This window comes from Vulpes lagopus, chromosome 10, assembly GCF_018345385.1.
Source record: "Vulpes lagopus strain Blue_001 chromosome 10, ASM1834538v1, whole genome shotgun sequence".
NCBI lineage: Eukaryota > Metazoa > Chordata > Mammalia > Carnivora > Canidae > Vulpes > Vulpes lagopus.
Window position 1 is genome coordinate 87,198,226 of NC_054833.1, and position 16,779 is coordinate 87,215,004.

Consider the following 16,779-nt stretch of genomic DNA (forward strand, 5'->3'; position numbering starts at 1 on the left):
AGGGCAGGTGGGCTTCCGGAGCCTGGGGACTTGGGGAAGCTATTCTGGAACTTGCTCTTTGCCTTCCTCCATGGAACCGGGCCATGGGGCTGCTCAGTCTTGCTGGCTCACTCCTGGCTCACTTCCTCCCACATCTCTCACCCCTGATGCCTTGTCTGCTGTGTCATGGGGTCACACGGTCACTCACTTACATGAGAACATGTAGCTTTTTTCTAAGTGGCCTGAGCTTGCTGGTGAGAGAGAGGAGGGCTAGGGTCCCGGATTTTGGCTCCACTCTGGTGAGTTTGATTTCCGTGGCTCATTACTCTGTCTCTACCTGGCTATGTTGCACCCATGTTCAGTCTTGTCTTGTCTTTTTTCTTTTCTTTTTTTCTTTCTTTTCTTTTCTTTTTTTTTTTTTTTTTGTTCTTGTTCAGTCTGAGTGCCTCTCAGAGACTCCCTCTGTGCCCTGGGGACAGGGAGGGATGTGTCCTTGGGACTTGGTGGTAGCTGAGGGCCAAGGCCCCTTCTGCAGAGAGCCACCCTGTTGAAGGTCTGGGAGTACTGGCCCCATCTGGACTTTGGGGGAGGAACCCTCAGAGGTGGAGCCTGGTTCCATCTTCATCTTCTCCCAAGAGGCCTTTACATCTTGACCATCAGAGACCTCAGCATTTCTGTGTCCTCTCAACCAGGCATTAAGCTGCCCTCCACCTATCTGTCCCCCTGGGGACTGTGTGTGGGGTAGGAGGCAGGCTGTGGATGCTGCTCCCCTCACCAGGTGAATAGCTGTGGGGCCCTTCCTTCCCCTCCGTGGCCCCTACCTCCTGCTGGTGTCATGTTGATAACAAAAGTCATGGTAATATAATAGTGATGATACTCACCACTTACTGATCACTCACTCACTGTGCCAAGCAGTGGTCTATACTTCCACACCAAGTCAGTCACTTAGGATGGCACCTGGCATGTTTGCTCTCAGTGAATACTCATTACTGTCCATCCACCTTCCTGTGTTGGGAGGGTCCTTGGGCCAAGAACCCCTCCTCCCCTACCTGCCCCAGAGCAGAAGTTCCCAAACTCTTGGTTCTTGACCTCCCAAGTGCCTTGGTGTGTTGTCCCTAAGCCACAAGAAATACCTCACAGTTCTGTTCATTACGTGGTTAGATTTAAATACCTTAATAAATATTTGTGTCCTAACAATAGCAGTTTAAAAATATAATATTCTTTTCTATTCTAATAGAATAGAAATATTCTAATATTTAGAATATTATTTATTCTATTATTTCTATTTAATAGAAAATAGAATTTTCTATTCTAATATTCTATTCTAATATAATTTTTTACTTTATTCTTAAGTAACCAAATTATTTACTGATGGGATATGCGTGCCTGTCAGTCTGGACAGCTTTTCAAATCTTAGAATCAGATTGGGTGTCACCCATCCTTGTTCCATACTGATTTTTGCAAGACACTTGATTATCTCAGCAAGCACTGAAAACCCAGCTCCACAATGACATCACCTACTCAGAAGGGATTGTAGGGTGACCTGATGGTCAAACTATACTAGTGGTTCAGGCAGTGTCTGACGGATCCTTAGTATCACTCAATACCTGAGGGTTTTCTGATCCTAGGAGTTTACTGAAGCTCCTCAGGGTGCCTTGGTGCAGAGTTTGGAAAGCATGCTCCCAGAGCCTGTGACAGTTTCTTCATTTCCCCCGGAAGCTGATCATCAGGCCTAAGGCTCTTAGAGTCTTATAAACCTGTCTGGGGATGGGGCAGGAGAGAGGATGAGGATCTCATGTCCCATTTTCTTCCTCTGTCTCCTCCTCTCCCTCATCTCTCATCCCTTGGGACAGGCAGGGGTGAGCTCCACACTCTCACTCCTTCTGCGTCCCATTCTCCTGCTGGGAGCATCAGCCGTGGAGTGGGGATGGGGATGGAAGGGCATCCTTTCCACATTCATGGAAGAACTTGGTGATCTGAATCCTCCAGGAGATGAATTAAGAAAACCTTCCCTCTCAACAAAATGCTTTCCAATCCATGGCCATGCTGCTGACATTAACAAAAATTCCACTTGCCATTCAGAGCTGAGAATACCCTTTTTCATGGTGGTGAGTACATGGTCTCAGCTGAAAGTCCTGAAATCCGTGGCTTCCGTGGGCAGGGAGCTCCCCAAACCACTGGACTTATAAGATAGGGAGACTGAAAAGGTTTTTAAGATGTGGTGCCCACTGTGTAAGTGGGAGGAACCAGATATTCTGTTCTTTCTTGTTCTACAGGTGCCTGTGTCTTAGGTATAGACCAAATATAAACCCAGGTGGGCAGGGCCATGTCTTATTAAACAGGTGCTTCATCCCAAGGCCTTTGCTGCTTCTGTTCTAGCTCTCACACAGACTTTCTTTTTACCTTTGCTCCATCTGAGCCCTCCCCAGAGAAGAGTTCATTATCTATGTCTGCCCTAGGAAGATGCCTCTGGCTGCCTTGTTCCCAGACAGGCCCATACGTGCAGTTCCAGCTGCCTGCCTCTGCAGTGTCTCTTCCTCACTGGCCCTCTGTCCTTCTAAGATCTCCCCTCAGGACCTTTGCACTTGCCGCTCTCCCTCCCACCCCCGCCACTTGGGACCCTCTGTCTTTAGCCATTCCCGTGACTGACCTCAGCTCATTTTCCAGGCCTCATTTCACCTGTCACTTCTCAAAGAGGTTGTCTATGAAGACCCTGTCTCAAGAAAACCCCCAGCCCCACGGTTTACTCCTCACAGCCTTTTGAACACAAGCTTCATCCAGGCAGAGATCATGTCCGCACCTGTATCTGTGCTGTTCACTGCTGTTTTCTCTGTACCTGGCCCCAGGGCTGGCCCATCGTGGGCACCCAGCAGACGCATCCTGCTGAGTGTATGTTTTCACAGAGTTTTTTTTCAATGAGAGGGACTTATAGGGCCACCAACTTTTAGTTTTGCCAAGGAATACAGAAAATGTCTAACAACCATGTATCATTAGCATTTCATAAAAGGAAGTTGGAAAGATACAATCTCAGAATAAAGGACCATTCTTTAACTGGAATCAGTTTAACTTTATTGAAAATGTACTGTATTACCTACCCCTCTTGTCTCATGTGAAACCCTCACAAAAGGGATGCCTGGGCAGCAGAAGCAGTGAAACATCTGACTCTTGGTTTTGGCTTAGGTCATAATCTCAGGATGATTAGATCAAGACCTGAGTTGGGCTCCACACTCACTGAGGAGTCTGCTTCTCCCTCTCCCTCTACCCTTCCCCTGACTCGTACGTGCACGTGCTCTCTCTCTCTCAAATAAATAAATTAATTAAAAAAGAAAACTCTCACAAAAAATGTAAGTCCATCAGTGAACACTTGGGGGACACCACTTTCACCCTCCAGGGAACTTAGTGTCTTCCCCAATGCCATCCTTGTATAGCTCTTGTGTGTGTCCTTCACTAAGTTGTAAACTCCTCCTGGGAGAAACCACTTTTAGATTTAAGTTGCCTTTGCACTCACTTCAAATGCCCTAATCCATCCCTGGAGACTTCCAAATCCTGCCCAGATGTACTCTGTGGAAGCTCTGCAGGACAGGCCTCGCCTTCCCTTTCTCCTGGTGACCTGCAACCTTGTCATCATCTGTCTGCATGTCTGTCTCCTCTTGGAGATAAGCTCTCAGGACCAGATCCAGGTCTCCCTCCCTTGTGTACATGGTGGCCCAGTGGGCCGCATTCTTCACTGTGCACTTGTGCTGCTTTAATCTGTGGAAGGATGGACTGTCAACTGACAATGTCCATGTACAAGTGTGTAGCAAGGACCAATCTTGGGCCACAATTCAGGGATCTTTGACACAGCTCTCTCTCTCTCTCTCTCTTTCGATAACTGAATTTAATTTCTATTTCAGTCCTTCATTCCATCAGGCCACAGGAACATAATCTCATTTAGTTCTGGGGTTTCTAAGTCAATTTAAAGCTTCTCTTAATCCATTACTGGGCCTATTGGTGCGTGAGGAGGACATGGAGGTGAGGGGTCTGGTCCTCAGTGACTGCCACTTCTTCACATTCCATACAAGTCACCACTGTGCCCCTCTAACCCCATGTGAGGCCTTTTTAGGGCCAGGTCCTTTTCAGCTGCTTTTGCACCCCTCTTGGGTGGGTGAGGAACCCTTTGGCTGCTGTGTCCCTAGGAGGGTGAATGCTATCAGCTCCTCTTGAGGAACGAGGCCCCTGCTGGGAGCACAGGCCCCTGTGGGATTTCTCACATCACCCATCACCAGGGCGGGGAGGAGGTGGGATCCGTGTTCTGCATATCCAGCCCCCAGTCTCCCTCCAGCTTGGCTGTGGGCAGGAAGAAGCCCCCAGTGGTGGGGCATCCTCTGCGCCTCTTCTGCATACATCCAGGTCTTAGCTTCTGAAACTCATAAGTCATGGCTTTGATTCTTGGGTTGTCTGTCCCACATAGCAGCCCTTCTCCCGGGGGAAAACGCCTTTGATTGAGTCAGAATTACAGGCATGAGAAATGGGGGTGAAGAGAAACTGTAGACCCACCTCCCACATGTTAATCTGCTGCAGGTAAAGGTTCTGATCTGGACTCTTGTTGGGGGACTTCTAGGGCATCTGAGGAATGGGAGAGGGTGTGGGCTCAGCACCCATGGGAGCTTGCCTTTAAATTGTGCCAGGTGAATACCATGTTCCAGCTCATTTGTTCATTTCTGTATTTGTATGTACTTTCAGTTTTAGAAGTAATACAGGAGCACTGAGGAAAAGTAAGGAAATACAGAAAAGCAGAGTCTGTCATTTATCTCAGCCCCTGGAGACCTCTTCATATCTTGGTGTATGTCTCTACAGATAGTTGAGTGATGAAAATAGAGATAATTATAGCATGAGATGTGGCTCACACTGAGTGCTTACAATGTGCCAGGCATCCTTCTAAGAATCTAAGATGATGTTATTTTGTTAAATCATAACAACTCTGTGAGGTGAAGGATACTATTATCCTTCTGTTACAGGCCAAGAAACTGAGGCTCAGAGCATTTATGTAATTTGCCAAAGTGCAGTCAGCTGGGAGTCCGGCTGTGTACTCACCCCATACACCTGCAGGTGGGGGTGCATAGTTAGGGCCAAGATAGAGAACAGTGTTCTTGTCCTAATTTCTTTCAGGAGAGTAACCATATCTTTCTCTGTATCCTCAGGGCTTGGAACATCCATTTACTGACTGAATGAACGAGCTGGGGCGTTTCAAATTCTAACGCAAGCTTTCTCACCACTAGTCACGGGCAAATCACCGTTCCTTCTGTTGACGTGTTTTCTTTTCTCTCCTGGGGCTCATGGCACCTGCACATTCCTGTGAGCTCCTTGCACAGCCTGCGGGGCACTGCTTACATTCTAGCCTCTGTCTAAAAGCAGCTTCACTGAGGCATGATTGACATATGAGTCACGGTGCAGGTCGAATATGTACAACCTGGTGGGTTTTGGTGCCGCCATCGCTAACTCGAGAGAGTGAACAGGTCTGGCTCCAGCTCTGGAAGTGTCCTGGAGCTCCTCTGTAATCCCTCGCTCCAGGCCTGCCCTGCCTCCCTGCCCCCAGTTAACCGCTGTTCTGCTCTCTGTTCACTATAGTTAGTTTGCATTTTCTGGAGTTTTATATAATTGGAAGTGTACAGTCTGTTCTCTTTTTTTGGTCTGCCTTCTCTCACTCTGCACGATTATCTTGTGACTCATCCATGTTGTGTGTATCAGTTCACTTCTTTTTATTGCTGAGTAGTGTTCCACGAGGTGGGTAGGAGACAATTTGTTCACTTGTTGGTGGACATTTGGGTGGTTTCCAGTTTTTGATTATTACAAGCAAAGCTGCAAGGAACATTTGTGTACAGGTCTTTGTAAGGACATATGCTTTCTTTTCTCTTGAGTAAATACCTAAGAGTGGAATGGCCAGATCATATGAAAACTGCTAACATGCCTTTCAGAGTGGTGGCATCATTGTAGCTTCCTGCTGGCAGGGTCCCCATCCTTCTTATCTTCCCCAGCGCTTTGTGTGATTATTCATTTTAATTTTAGCCCTTCTACCAGGTATGTGGTCACATCTGGTTATGGTTTTAATTTGCATTTCACTTATGACTAACAATGTTCATGTACTTATTGTTCACTCCTGTATTTTCCTGGTGAAATGTCTGTTCAAATCTTTTGTCCATGTATTTTTTTTTAATTTTATTTTATGATAGTCACACACACACACACACAGAGAGAGAGGCAGAGACACAGGCAGAGGGAGAAGCAGGCTCCATGCACCGGGAGCCCGACGTGGGATTCGATCCCGGGTCTCCAGGATCACGCCCTGGGCCAAAGGCAGGCGCTAAACCACTGCGTCACCCAGGGATCCCTCCTTTGACCATGTAAAAAAAAATTGAGTTATATGTGTTCTTCTTCTTGAGTTTTGAGAGTTCTTTATGTATGTCTCAGGTAGTTCTTTAGCAGACAAATGTTTTACAGAGATTTCTTCCAGTCTGGGGCGTCTCTGTTCATTCTGTTTGCAGTATCTTCTGAGGAACTGAAGTTAATTTTGATGAAGTACTATTTATTGATATTTTTGCTTTTCAAGATGTGCTTTTGGTATCATGTCTCTGCCTTACCCAGAGTCATAAATATGTTCTCTTATGTTTTTTTCTCAAAAGTATTACAGCTTTCAAACTTAGGTATGCAGCCCATTTTGAGTTAATTTTTGTATATGGTGTAAGGTAAGGGGTGAAGCCCACTTTAGTTTTTTTTTGTTGTTGCATGTAGATGGCTATTCTGGCACTGTTTGTTAAAACGCCTCCCCCTTTCTTCACTGAATTGCCATTTGCTGCTTTGTAAAAATCATTTGTCTGTATATACACACAGCTCTATTTCTGGACTCTGTTCTATTTTGTTGATCTGGTCATGTATCTCTATGCCAGTGCCACAGTCTCTTGACTACTATAGCTTTATAATAAGTCTTAGAAAAAAAAAAAAAAACCAAACAAGTCTTGAAACCTTTTGAATCAAAGTAGAATTAGCTCTCCAACTGCATTCTTCTCTTTCAGGTCGTTTTGGATACTCTAGGTCCTTTGCATTCCCATATGGATTTTAGAATTGGCTCACCAGTTTCTGAAACAAAGGCCTGCTGGGATTGTGATGAGGATCGAGCCTCAGATTGTATTCTCTGTGGGTTCTCTATTCTGGAGTTGTCACCTGGCAGTGCCCCACACTGGGCAGCTGTGTGGTCAAGTGAGTGGCTGGATAGGCAGGCACTCGTAGTCAGTAGAAGGAGAGGATGTTACTCTTTATAATCGGAGACACTGTGCATTGACCTTAGGGGGTCAGGATTTGATTTTTTTTTTTTTTTGGCTGAGCCCAGGTCCCTGCTGAGGAATGCAGAGCTGACAAATTCAAACATGCTTGTGGAAGTTTCCATTGCTCGTAGTCCTAGATCAAGGCTTGGCAAGAAAACTGCCAGTCCTTTTGGGAAAGTACAAGTGGATCTCCTTTTCTTTAATCTGACCCTGTCATCTGCCTTAAGTATTAGCACTTGAGGTTCTACAGGTATGAATGCATGTTGACCTTGTGTGGAGCCTCAGGTAACTCTGGTAGTGGGCTAGGCAGGGCTTTCCTTTCCAGAATGTTCCTTTGAGAAGGAAAGAGAAGAAGACTTATGAACTGTGGCCCTGCCTGGGCTGGTCATGTGTCACTGTGTGCTCCTGCCTGTTAGTATGTGCTGTGGAGTTCGTCACTTCCTCCCGGGGCTGGTTTGTGACTGGCAGGGCTGTCTGAGGCCCCATGGCAGGTGCCTTGGCTTCCCCCACAACTGCTTTCCAGTGAAGGCATTTTGCAGAGGATGTGTTGTTGGAGAGGAAGGAAAGCTCCTGAAGAAGCTCTGATGTGCCATTTCAGTGGGCTTTTCTGAGGATTGTTCACTAGAGCCTGCCCCTGGAGAGAAGGAGCTATGAAACTGTCAAAATAAAAAGTCAAGCAAACTCCTTAGGCCAGTCGAAAGCACTTAACTCCCAACGACAGGCAGCAAAGGCAACAGCTTTCCCTGCAATGGGTTACAGGGGGTGGTGGTGAGGGGAAGGCTGTTGGGGAATTTCAAGAATGGGAGAAAAGTTTTAAAATACGGGAATATACCTAGTCAATAATACATTAAATTTGGGATTCATAAAAAGAAATAGTGGTGAAAATCTCCCCAAATAAGTTTTTATTCTAGAATTTGATGACAAATCTCCTGGAGCACTGGTTATCCCGTAGGTGTGGTATTCTGAAATACAACCCGAGGCATATATATTGTCAAATAATAAAGTATTATGAAACCAATCAGCTGTGAGCTCCCTACTTGGCAGTTTGGAAGTAAAACCCTTTCTCCTTTACAAGGCCAAGTGACTCTTAATTTCTCCCGGGAGATTTCACGTTCAAATGTGTTCACTGCCAGCTGACAAAAGAGGCGAGTCCAGATTTATTACCCTGGCACCTGCAGCAAAAAAATGACGGATGATGAAAATATATTTAATTATCATTCCATGCCACATCTCTGCCTGCTCCAGTCGCAGGGCTGCAGCTGTTGGCACACACTTTATTTTAAAGTCAATGTGCTTATCTAGAGCGAAGGCTGCTCTCTCTGAGTAAATTGACTTGTGGGAGGAAGGGAATGGCGATCTCCTGTAGACCCAGCTGAACAAATGCAGATTTGTATTCCGTGTGCCTGCTTTAATTGTCTAATCCGCCCCACATCATATTAGCTTTGGGATTTGGCTTTTGTAAAGAAAACATTTGCAAGAAGTAAACTTTTCCATGGCCTTTCCGAGCCGAAATGAATTATTTTCCTTCCTGCATTGTAAAGTGCCACCTGACGGTGGATGCTCATGTTTCCGCTCTAGGCGTAGAGATCACTGTTGGTTGCATCTCAGAGAGGAGGAGCCCTAGAGAGCTAGGGAGCCCCTCCCCGGTCCTTCTCTGTCACCACATGGGGACCCCACAGACCTGAGAGGCCCGGCTGGAGGGCTGGCGGGCATGGGATGGAAGCCCCTGTGTTCTTGCGGCCTGTGGCCAGGAGAGGTCTAGTCGCTTGGGGTGATGAGCCTGAGCCTAGAGGGTGATCCCACAGCACTGCCCTCTTGCTTGTCTTGTATTGAAACCTTCTGGAAAGCAAAACCCTGGACAGAGCCTCAGCACTCTGACTTGGTAGAGAGCATTGGATTTCGTGGAGTGAAGGCCATAGAAAGTCTGCCTTGGCTGTTGGGAGTCTGTGCCATTAGCCCGCGCCTAAGATGATGCAGTTTTCAACAAAAATAGCCCAGATAATAGTATCTAATGTGGCAATTTTCCTGCTCTATCTCTTCTTATCAGTAGAAGCCACTCAATATTTTGTATATAGTGGGATTTAGTACAAAGTGATGGAATTTCCACTGAAAGTAAAACACAATAACTGGCTTAGCAGTTGGGATAGAAGGAGAGATGATGCTGAGTGTTTCTGAAGGTGCCTGGTGGTGCCGGTGGCCGGAGGCGGATGCTTGTGGATGAGGCGGGAGGGGATGAGGTTTCTGTGAATGTGAGCTGGCACAGGGAGGGGCTCATTTCCTCTGACCTTCTCTTTGATGAATAAGGATGCAAGATTGCATCTGCTGAGCCTGCAGGACCTGAGGCTTGGGGGAGGAAGGAGATCTCTGGCTTATGGCTTGGGACGGTGAGCAGAGTGCTCCTGCAAGATTCCGCCTGTAAACCAGCGAGAGGAGTCCGTCCTCAGCACCCCTGCCATGGCCCCCATGATGGCATGGCCACATTCATCATCACAGCACCACATGTCATGCACCAGGCCCTTGGCTAAGTCTTACATTCATCCTCTCTTTAAATCCCACGGGGCAGATACTATTATGCCTAGTTTACAGATGAGGAAACTGAAGCTCAGAGAAGTGGTGGATCTGGGACCTGAAACCAGGCCCTGGAGCTCAATCATACCTTTTCAGTTAGGAAATTTATTTTTTTTTTTTTTTTATTTTTATTTTTTTTTTAAATTTTTATTTATTTATGATAGGCACACAGTGAGAGAGAGAGAAGCAGAGACATAGGCAGAGGGAGAAGCAGGCTCCATGCACCGGGAGCCCGACGTGGGATTCAATCCCGGGTCTCCAGGATCGCGCCCCGGGCCAAAGGCAGGCGCCAAACCGCTGCGCCACCCAGGGATCCCCAGTTAGGAAATTTAAATACATATATGACAAACATAAAATGTGTAATGGATATATTTAATTTTGTAGGGTAAAGGAAGGGATGAGAAAGCCAACTCTGTTCTTGTCAAGAAAACAGTTTGAGGACATCAGCAGTCTCGAGTTTGAAGACTAACACCTAAGGATTCTTTTTTCTGAGTAGTTGACTCTTTCTCAGCTCTGGGAACCAGGGTTCCTGAGACGAGCCAGAGCTGTGTGGGGACCCAGAGGTGGTGCTGTGGGGCCTGGGTCTGTAGGATCAGGGCAGAGTCACAGCTGGCAGTGGGATGGCTCAGGGGAGCTGCGGCCTCTGCTCCATCCTGGCAGCATGGTGGCCTCTGCCGCTGGAGTGGTTGGGGTGGGGTCCTTGGAGACCTTGCTGGTGGGCCTTGGGCTCAACCACGGTGTCCTCCCAAGTCTCCTAAGTGATCACTCGCAGCCCCTCACAAGCAGTGCAGCCCTGATCTTTATATTTCTGGTCATTCATGCCCTCCTCTGGCACCTAGTGGCCCACAGGGGCTCAAGGTTTGATGCTTGACTGTAGTAGTGCAGGCTGGCCGAGTTTGGTCTTCATATCCATGGCTGAGCTGCGTGGACACACGACAGGGTGCGGCTACCTGCTGTACCCTCCTCTGCTGCCACAGCTCTGCACTCAGAGCAGGAACCCGAGGCTTACCCTGGCTCTCCACGAGCACAGGGCCCGCCTGCTCCGAGTCTCTTGGCGAATAGCTTTCAGCAAATAGTTGTTGTGTGTCTCCTGCATGCCAGGGAGCTGTGGTGGCTGTCCAACATGTTCGCGCATGTCATTACCAGACCCCGGGACCATCAGAACTTGAGGTTACTGTCATAGGAGCAGGTGTCTCCCATGTGCGTCGTATCAAAGGTCAAGGAGACAAGACACATCGTGACTAGCTTATCAGGGTAACCATGGGCAAAGAAATTAATACCGATTTTATTTCTGAGCGAGGCTCATGACTCTCCTTTCCACATTAATTTTTATTAAGCATTTTATGTATTATTCCAAAACCACAGAGTATGCAGAGACAGTTTAGAACACATTATGGGTTGTGCATTTTGTAATTATCATATGGCCTTAGTCCAGAACATAGAAGAGAAAATAAACACGATTGTTTTCCGATGGAAGGGAATCACCATGGTGATGTGTGGAGGGGTGTCAGAGCCGACATCCCCGCCCACAGGCTGGGCTCAGGACCTGGCACCGCCCCCTGCATGGAATCTGGAGCTAGCCCCCCTCCTGGGGCAGTGCCTGGCCCCTTTCAGCCCCAGTCCTGGAGGCGAGTCCTAACTGCCTGGCCCTCTGCTGTCCAGGACCCTCTGATTCTCTGTCGCTGGACATACCATAACGGGGCCTTCCCCTCAGGGAAGCCTTTCTTCCCTGCTCCAGACCGAGGTAACCCTGGGCACTCTTGATCACATCACAAGGTTTTCTTTTTCAAACCTTGGCCCTCGCTTACTCTCTGAGGGTTTTTCTTAGTACTTGTCTCCTCCCTCCCACTTGAGCTCCAGGAGATCAGGGAGTTCATCTGCTCATCCCGGTGTCTTTGGCAGCCAGAATGGTGCATAGCATGTAACAGGTGTGCAACAAATATTTATTGGATGGATGGATGGATGGATGAAGAAATGTCTGCTCCCCTAAACTGTGAGCTCCTCTAGGGCAAGGAATGGCCCTGCCTTGGCCACTTGGCTAGTGCCAAGCATCCTGGTACATTCACTTATGTTTGTGTGGGACCTTTGACAGTCTAGCCAGAGGGGGGATGGAGGCCTGCTTGGGGCTGGTGCTGGGCTAGGGGCTGCAAATCACTCAGTATAAAGAAGGGAGGGGCTTTCTGGGCAACCAAGGGTCCAAAATGAGTAACAATCCAAGGTCTCCAGAGGCAGTGGAAATCAGGGGTTTGATGGTGTGCTGTGGATCATGGCAGGGAGGACAGAGAAGGGCACAGCAGATCTACTCTGCAAGTGTCACTATGGGCTTTGTTTCCTTGTCAGTCACTGTCCTCAGCCCTGCCTGCCCGTTGTGTCTGTGGGGCATCCTGACAGGTGGGCGTGGTTTGTTTTATTCTCCTGTGGCAGGGTCCACAGGGCCAGTAAGTGCAGGGCAGGAGGGTTCCAGAACCTTGTCTTGCCTCCATCTCCCACTGCTTCTCTGGGTACATCCTCCCAGGGGGTGTCTCACAGCTCAGTGGGGTCTCCCAGCGGCTCCTCCCAAGCCAGCTTCAGTTATTCATGGGCAGTGCCCAGTGTATATGAAGCCACAGGACACCTTTGGGAGGCTATGGTGTCCCCACAAGAAAGAGGCCTAGCAGCCCCCAGGCCCTCTCGGAGTACATAGCCCTCAGCCCTCTGGGAGTACATGTGTGCCCAGCTTTCCAGTAGCTCTTCCCTGACCCCAGTCCCTCCAGGACCAGATGCTGGTGTCCATTCCATATGGGGAAGCCATGACCTGGAGACTGCAGGGATCGGTGTCCTCATGTGGCTCCCCCAGAAGCTGACCCTGAGGCCCAGATATGGGGCCTTTTGGAAGGTGGGGAGGTGTCAGTCAGCAGTTAGCACTATGGGCTCAGAGATGTGGGAGCACAGCGCAGAGGGGGATGACAAAGCAGGGCATCGATGCACTAGCTCCTGTCTCTCATGGGCTGAGAGTCACTCCTACGGTGTTAGTGGCCCAGTGCCTCTGGGCAGCCCTACAGGCCCACAGAGCCCAGGCTGAAAGCAGTGATCAGATGCTCAGAGAGATCTGTGGGTGATCCCTGGATGGTGTGAGCAGCATGGGTGGATCACACCTCTCTGTAACCTTGCCCAGCCAGGCAGTGCCTAGACCAGAAGCCAGGTGTGGCCACTCCAGGTGTGGCCAGGGCCCTTTCCCAAGACTCCAGGAGAGGTGGGAGGCATGTGTTGTGATTAATTCCTACCACCAAAGAGCCTGAAAAAGCGGGATGCCTGTGAATGAGGGAGGACAGAAGCCGGCCTCCCTGGCCCCGGAGTGTGGGTAGGGCTGTGCTGCCCTCCTGAGGGGCCTCATCCACATGGTTCAGTGTGTGACTCAATGGCTGCACAAAAGCCTCCCTCTATGCCCTGATTCTCTGTTCCCCTGTTTTGTTTTGAAGAAACTCATTTTACAAATGGTCTTCTGCATATTACAGTGCTGTTTGCAGTGCTTACACCCTGTTTCATAATTGGCCCACACAATCCACCCTGTTTAGAATTTTTAATCAGTTTTGGCAAGTTGCCCCAGCAATTTAAATAAAAAGTATATAAATGAATTTAGTATTTTAATATTACAGTGACATTAGCCTTATATATGTACTTAGCAATTTCATGCGGTATTGCAATTTTGTAAAATATTCCTCTTCATTTGGCTGGTGGATAAACGGCAGCGTTGAAACCATGGGCTCTTCATGGAACCAGCAGAGAAGGGAGTGAGCAACCCAATGGCTACCCTTCTTCACCAGTGTGCTCACCTTGCGTGGGCTGCCCTGGGCAGGGTCTGTGTGTGCTGGGACATGGACTTCAGCTGAGTGGTCTCGAGCACGCCCTGACCCAGAGTCATGCCCATGGGCCAGACCACACCAGAGATGCTGCCAGGACACATCTGGGCAGTCTGCTTTGTGCTGGCCGGGTCTGGGATGGTACCTCACGGTGGGCTGAGAATGTTAATGCAGGGGTACCCAGGCCTCCCATCTTCTGGTCATTTCTGTGGAGGCCCTCAGTGTGCTGGGCAATGTGCTGATCATTCTGCAGGTATTACTCCTTATCAAGGTCACAGTGACTAGCCCATAGCCGTGCAGTGGTTTGTCCTCAAGTCATGTGACCCACCAGATCATTGGACACAGCTAATTTCCCCCTCCTCCCTGGAACAGTCTGCCTGGCTAGCAGGTTTCCTCTCACCGTGGTGGCGGCTGCTTCTCAGTCTCCTCTGGAGGCCTCAGGGCTCAGCTTTGGTTTCCTTCTTTCCTGTGGACTCCCACTGGGCTGCTATACTCTGAGATGTTGCTGCTCCCGAGGTGGAGAGGAAGAGGCTAGGGGGCATCAGACACCAGTGACACCTACTTCCGGAGGGCAGGGAAATGGGACCTGTCCTGTGCCAGAAACATGTGTGGACACCACTAATGGCCTTTAGCTCCTGACTCATTTCCCACTTTTGCCTCCCTTCGGACTCCTCTCCACTCGGCAGCCAGACTGATTTTTTCTTTCTTTCTTTTTTTAATTTAAAAGCATTCTGGTAAAAAACGTGTAATGTAAAAATTACCATTTTAAGTGTACAGTTCGGTGGCATTAAGCGTATTCACATTGCTGTGCAACCATCCCACCATCTATCTTCAGAACATTTTCGTCTTGCAGAACTAAAGCTGTGCACCCATTAAACACGAAGTTCCTTTCCCCTCTCCCAGCCCCTGACGCCCACTGTAGTACTTTCTGTCTCTGAGTTTGATTGCTCTCTCCATTCATCATATAAGTAGAATCATATACATAGAATTTGTCTTTTTTGTGACTGGCTTATATCACTGAGCATAATCGTATCCTCAGTGTTCATCCATATCATAGCAGATATCAGCATTTCTTTCCTTTTGAAGCCGAAATACATTCCATTTATGGAGCTACCACATTTTGTTTATCCATTGATGGACACTGGTGGAATAATGCTCTGTGAGCATGGTATACAGATACAGAGCAATTCTTTTTAAACAAATCAGACCATGACAGTCCTCTGCTTAATTGTGGCCTTCCAGTTTTGCTGAGAAGCCCACGCCCATATGATGGCGCATGAGGACGTGTCCAGCCTGTCTCTTTTCTTGTTCTCAACCCCAGGCTGCTCTGCAGCCACACTGAGCTCTCCTTTCTTCCCCAGAAGAAAGGAGGGCTCACTCCTGCCCTGTGGCCCAGGCACGGGCTGTCCCTCTGTGCCCTCTGCCTGGGACACTCTTTCCTGAGAGCCTTTTGGCTTCCTCTATCATCTCCTTCAAGTCTCTGTTCCAATGATACACCCGCCCTGATCACTTGTTACGTCACATACCCCTCCTCTGTCCTTCATATCCTCCTGGCCTGCATAAAAATAGCACTTATCACCATCTACCATACTATGTAATTTACCTTTTTATTATGTTTCTTATCTTTCTCCTACTGTCAGAGGGCAGAAATCCTTTCTGTTTTGCACATTGAAGTTTCCTGAGCACTTAGAGCAGAGCTTGGTACATCATAGGTACTCAATAAATACATAATTTTTCTTCTTCTTTTTTTTTTTGTTAACAGCTTTATTGTGATATAATTCATATGTACATGACTCACCCATTGAAGTACATAGTTCTGTAGGCTTACCATATTCCCAGAGTTATGTAGCCATCAGCATGAGTATTTGGAGACTTTCATTACCCTCCAAAGAAACCCTTTAGCTGTCACTCCCCAACCCCCCAGCCCTATGTTCTATCTGTGTTCTATTCTGACATTTTATATAAATGGAGTCATGTACCATATGGACTTCTGTGACTTGCTTCTTTTCTCTTAGTATAATGTTTTCAAGGTTCATCCATGTTGTGGCATGTATTAGTGCTTCCTTCTTTTCTATTTCTGGATAATATTCCATTGCATGGATAGATCATATTTTATCTAGACATCAGTTGATGGATGTTTGGGTTGTTTCTACTTTTTGACTATTATGAATAATGCTGCTGTAACCATTCATACACAAGTCATTTTTTTTGTGGACATACGTTTTCATTTCTCTTGGGTATATAGCTGGGAGTGGAATTGCTGGGTCATGTGGTAACTCTGTGTTTAACCTTTTGGGAAACTTCCAGATTGTTTTACAAAGTGGCTGCACTATTTTACATTCCTGCCAGCTGTATATGAGAATTCCAATTTCTCCACATCCTCACCAATGTTATCTTTCTTTTTGATTATAGCCATCCTATGGGGTTATAGGTGGTATCTCACTGTGGGTTTTTTATTTTAGATTTTATTTATTTATTCGTGAGGGGCACACACACACACACAGAGAGAGAGAGAGAGAGAGAGAGAGAGAGAGAGAGAGAGGCAGAGACACAGGCAGAGGAAGAAGCAGGCTCCATGCAGGGAGCCCGGTGTGGGACTCAATCCCGGGACTCCAGGATCATGCCCTGAGCTAAAGGCAGATGCTCAACTGCTGAGCCACCCAGGGATCCCTTCACTGTGGTTTTTTATTTGAATTTCCCTGATGACCAATGATTTTGAAAATCTTCCATTTGCAAATTTGTAGAGCATACATTTGATAATCTTTTTTTTTTTTTGGAGAAATGTCTATTGAGATGTTTTGCCCATTTTTGAACTAACTTATCTGTCCTTTATTACATTCAGGTGTTTGATCCATTTTGAGTTATTTTTGTATATGCTGTGAGGTAGGAGTCCAACTTCATTCTTTTGTGGCTATCCATTTGTCTGAATATTATTTGTTGAAAAGACTATTGTTTCCTCTTTGAATGATCTTGGCACCCTTGTTGAAAGTCAACTGACCATAAATGAGAGGGTTTGTTTCTGCACTCATTGTTCTATTCCGTTGATCTATATATCTATCTTTATGCCAGTACCACACTGCCTCGCTTACTATAGC

At 47.5% G+C, this 16,779-nt stretch overlaps 1 protein-coding gene across 5 annotated transcripts in view; it reads left to right on the forward strand.

The window, feature by feature from the left end:
* LOC121499484 (calmodulin-binding transcription activator 1) overlaps positions 1-16,779 on the forward strand; it is a 734,632-nt gene continuing 717,853 nt past the window's right edge. For all 5 annotated transcript variants that reach the window (XM_041770125.1, XM_041770126.1, XM_041770128.1 and 2 more), the window contains exon 1: positions 1-278. In XM_041770125.1, the coding sequence (XP_041626059.1) occupies positions 84-278 (195 nt within the window). In that variant the 5' untranslated portion in view covers positions 1-83. The remainder of the gene's footprint in view (positions 279-16,779) is intronic.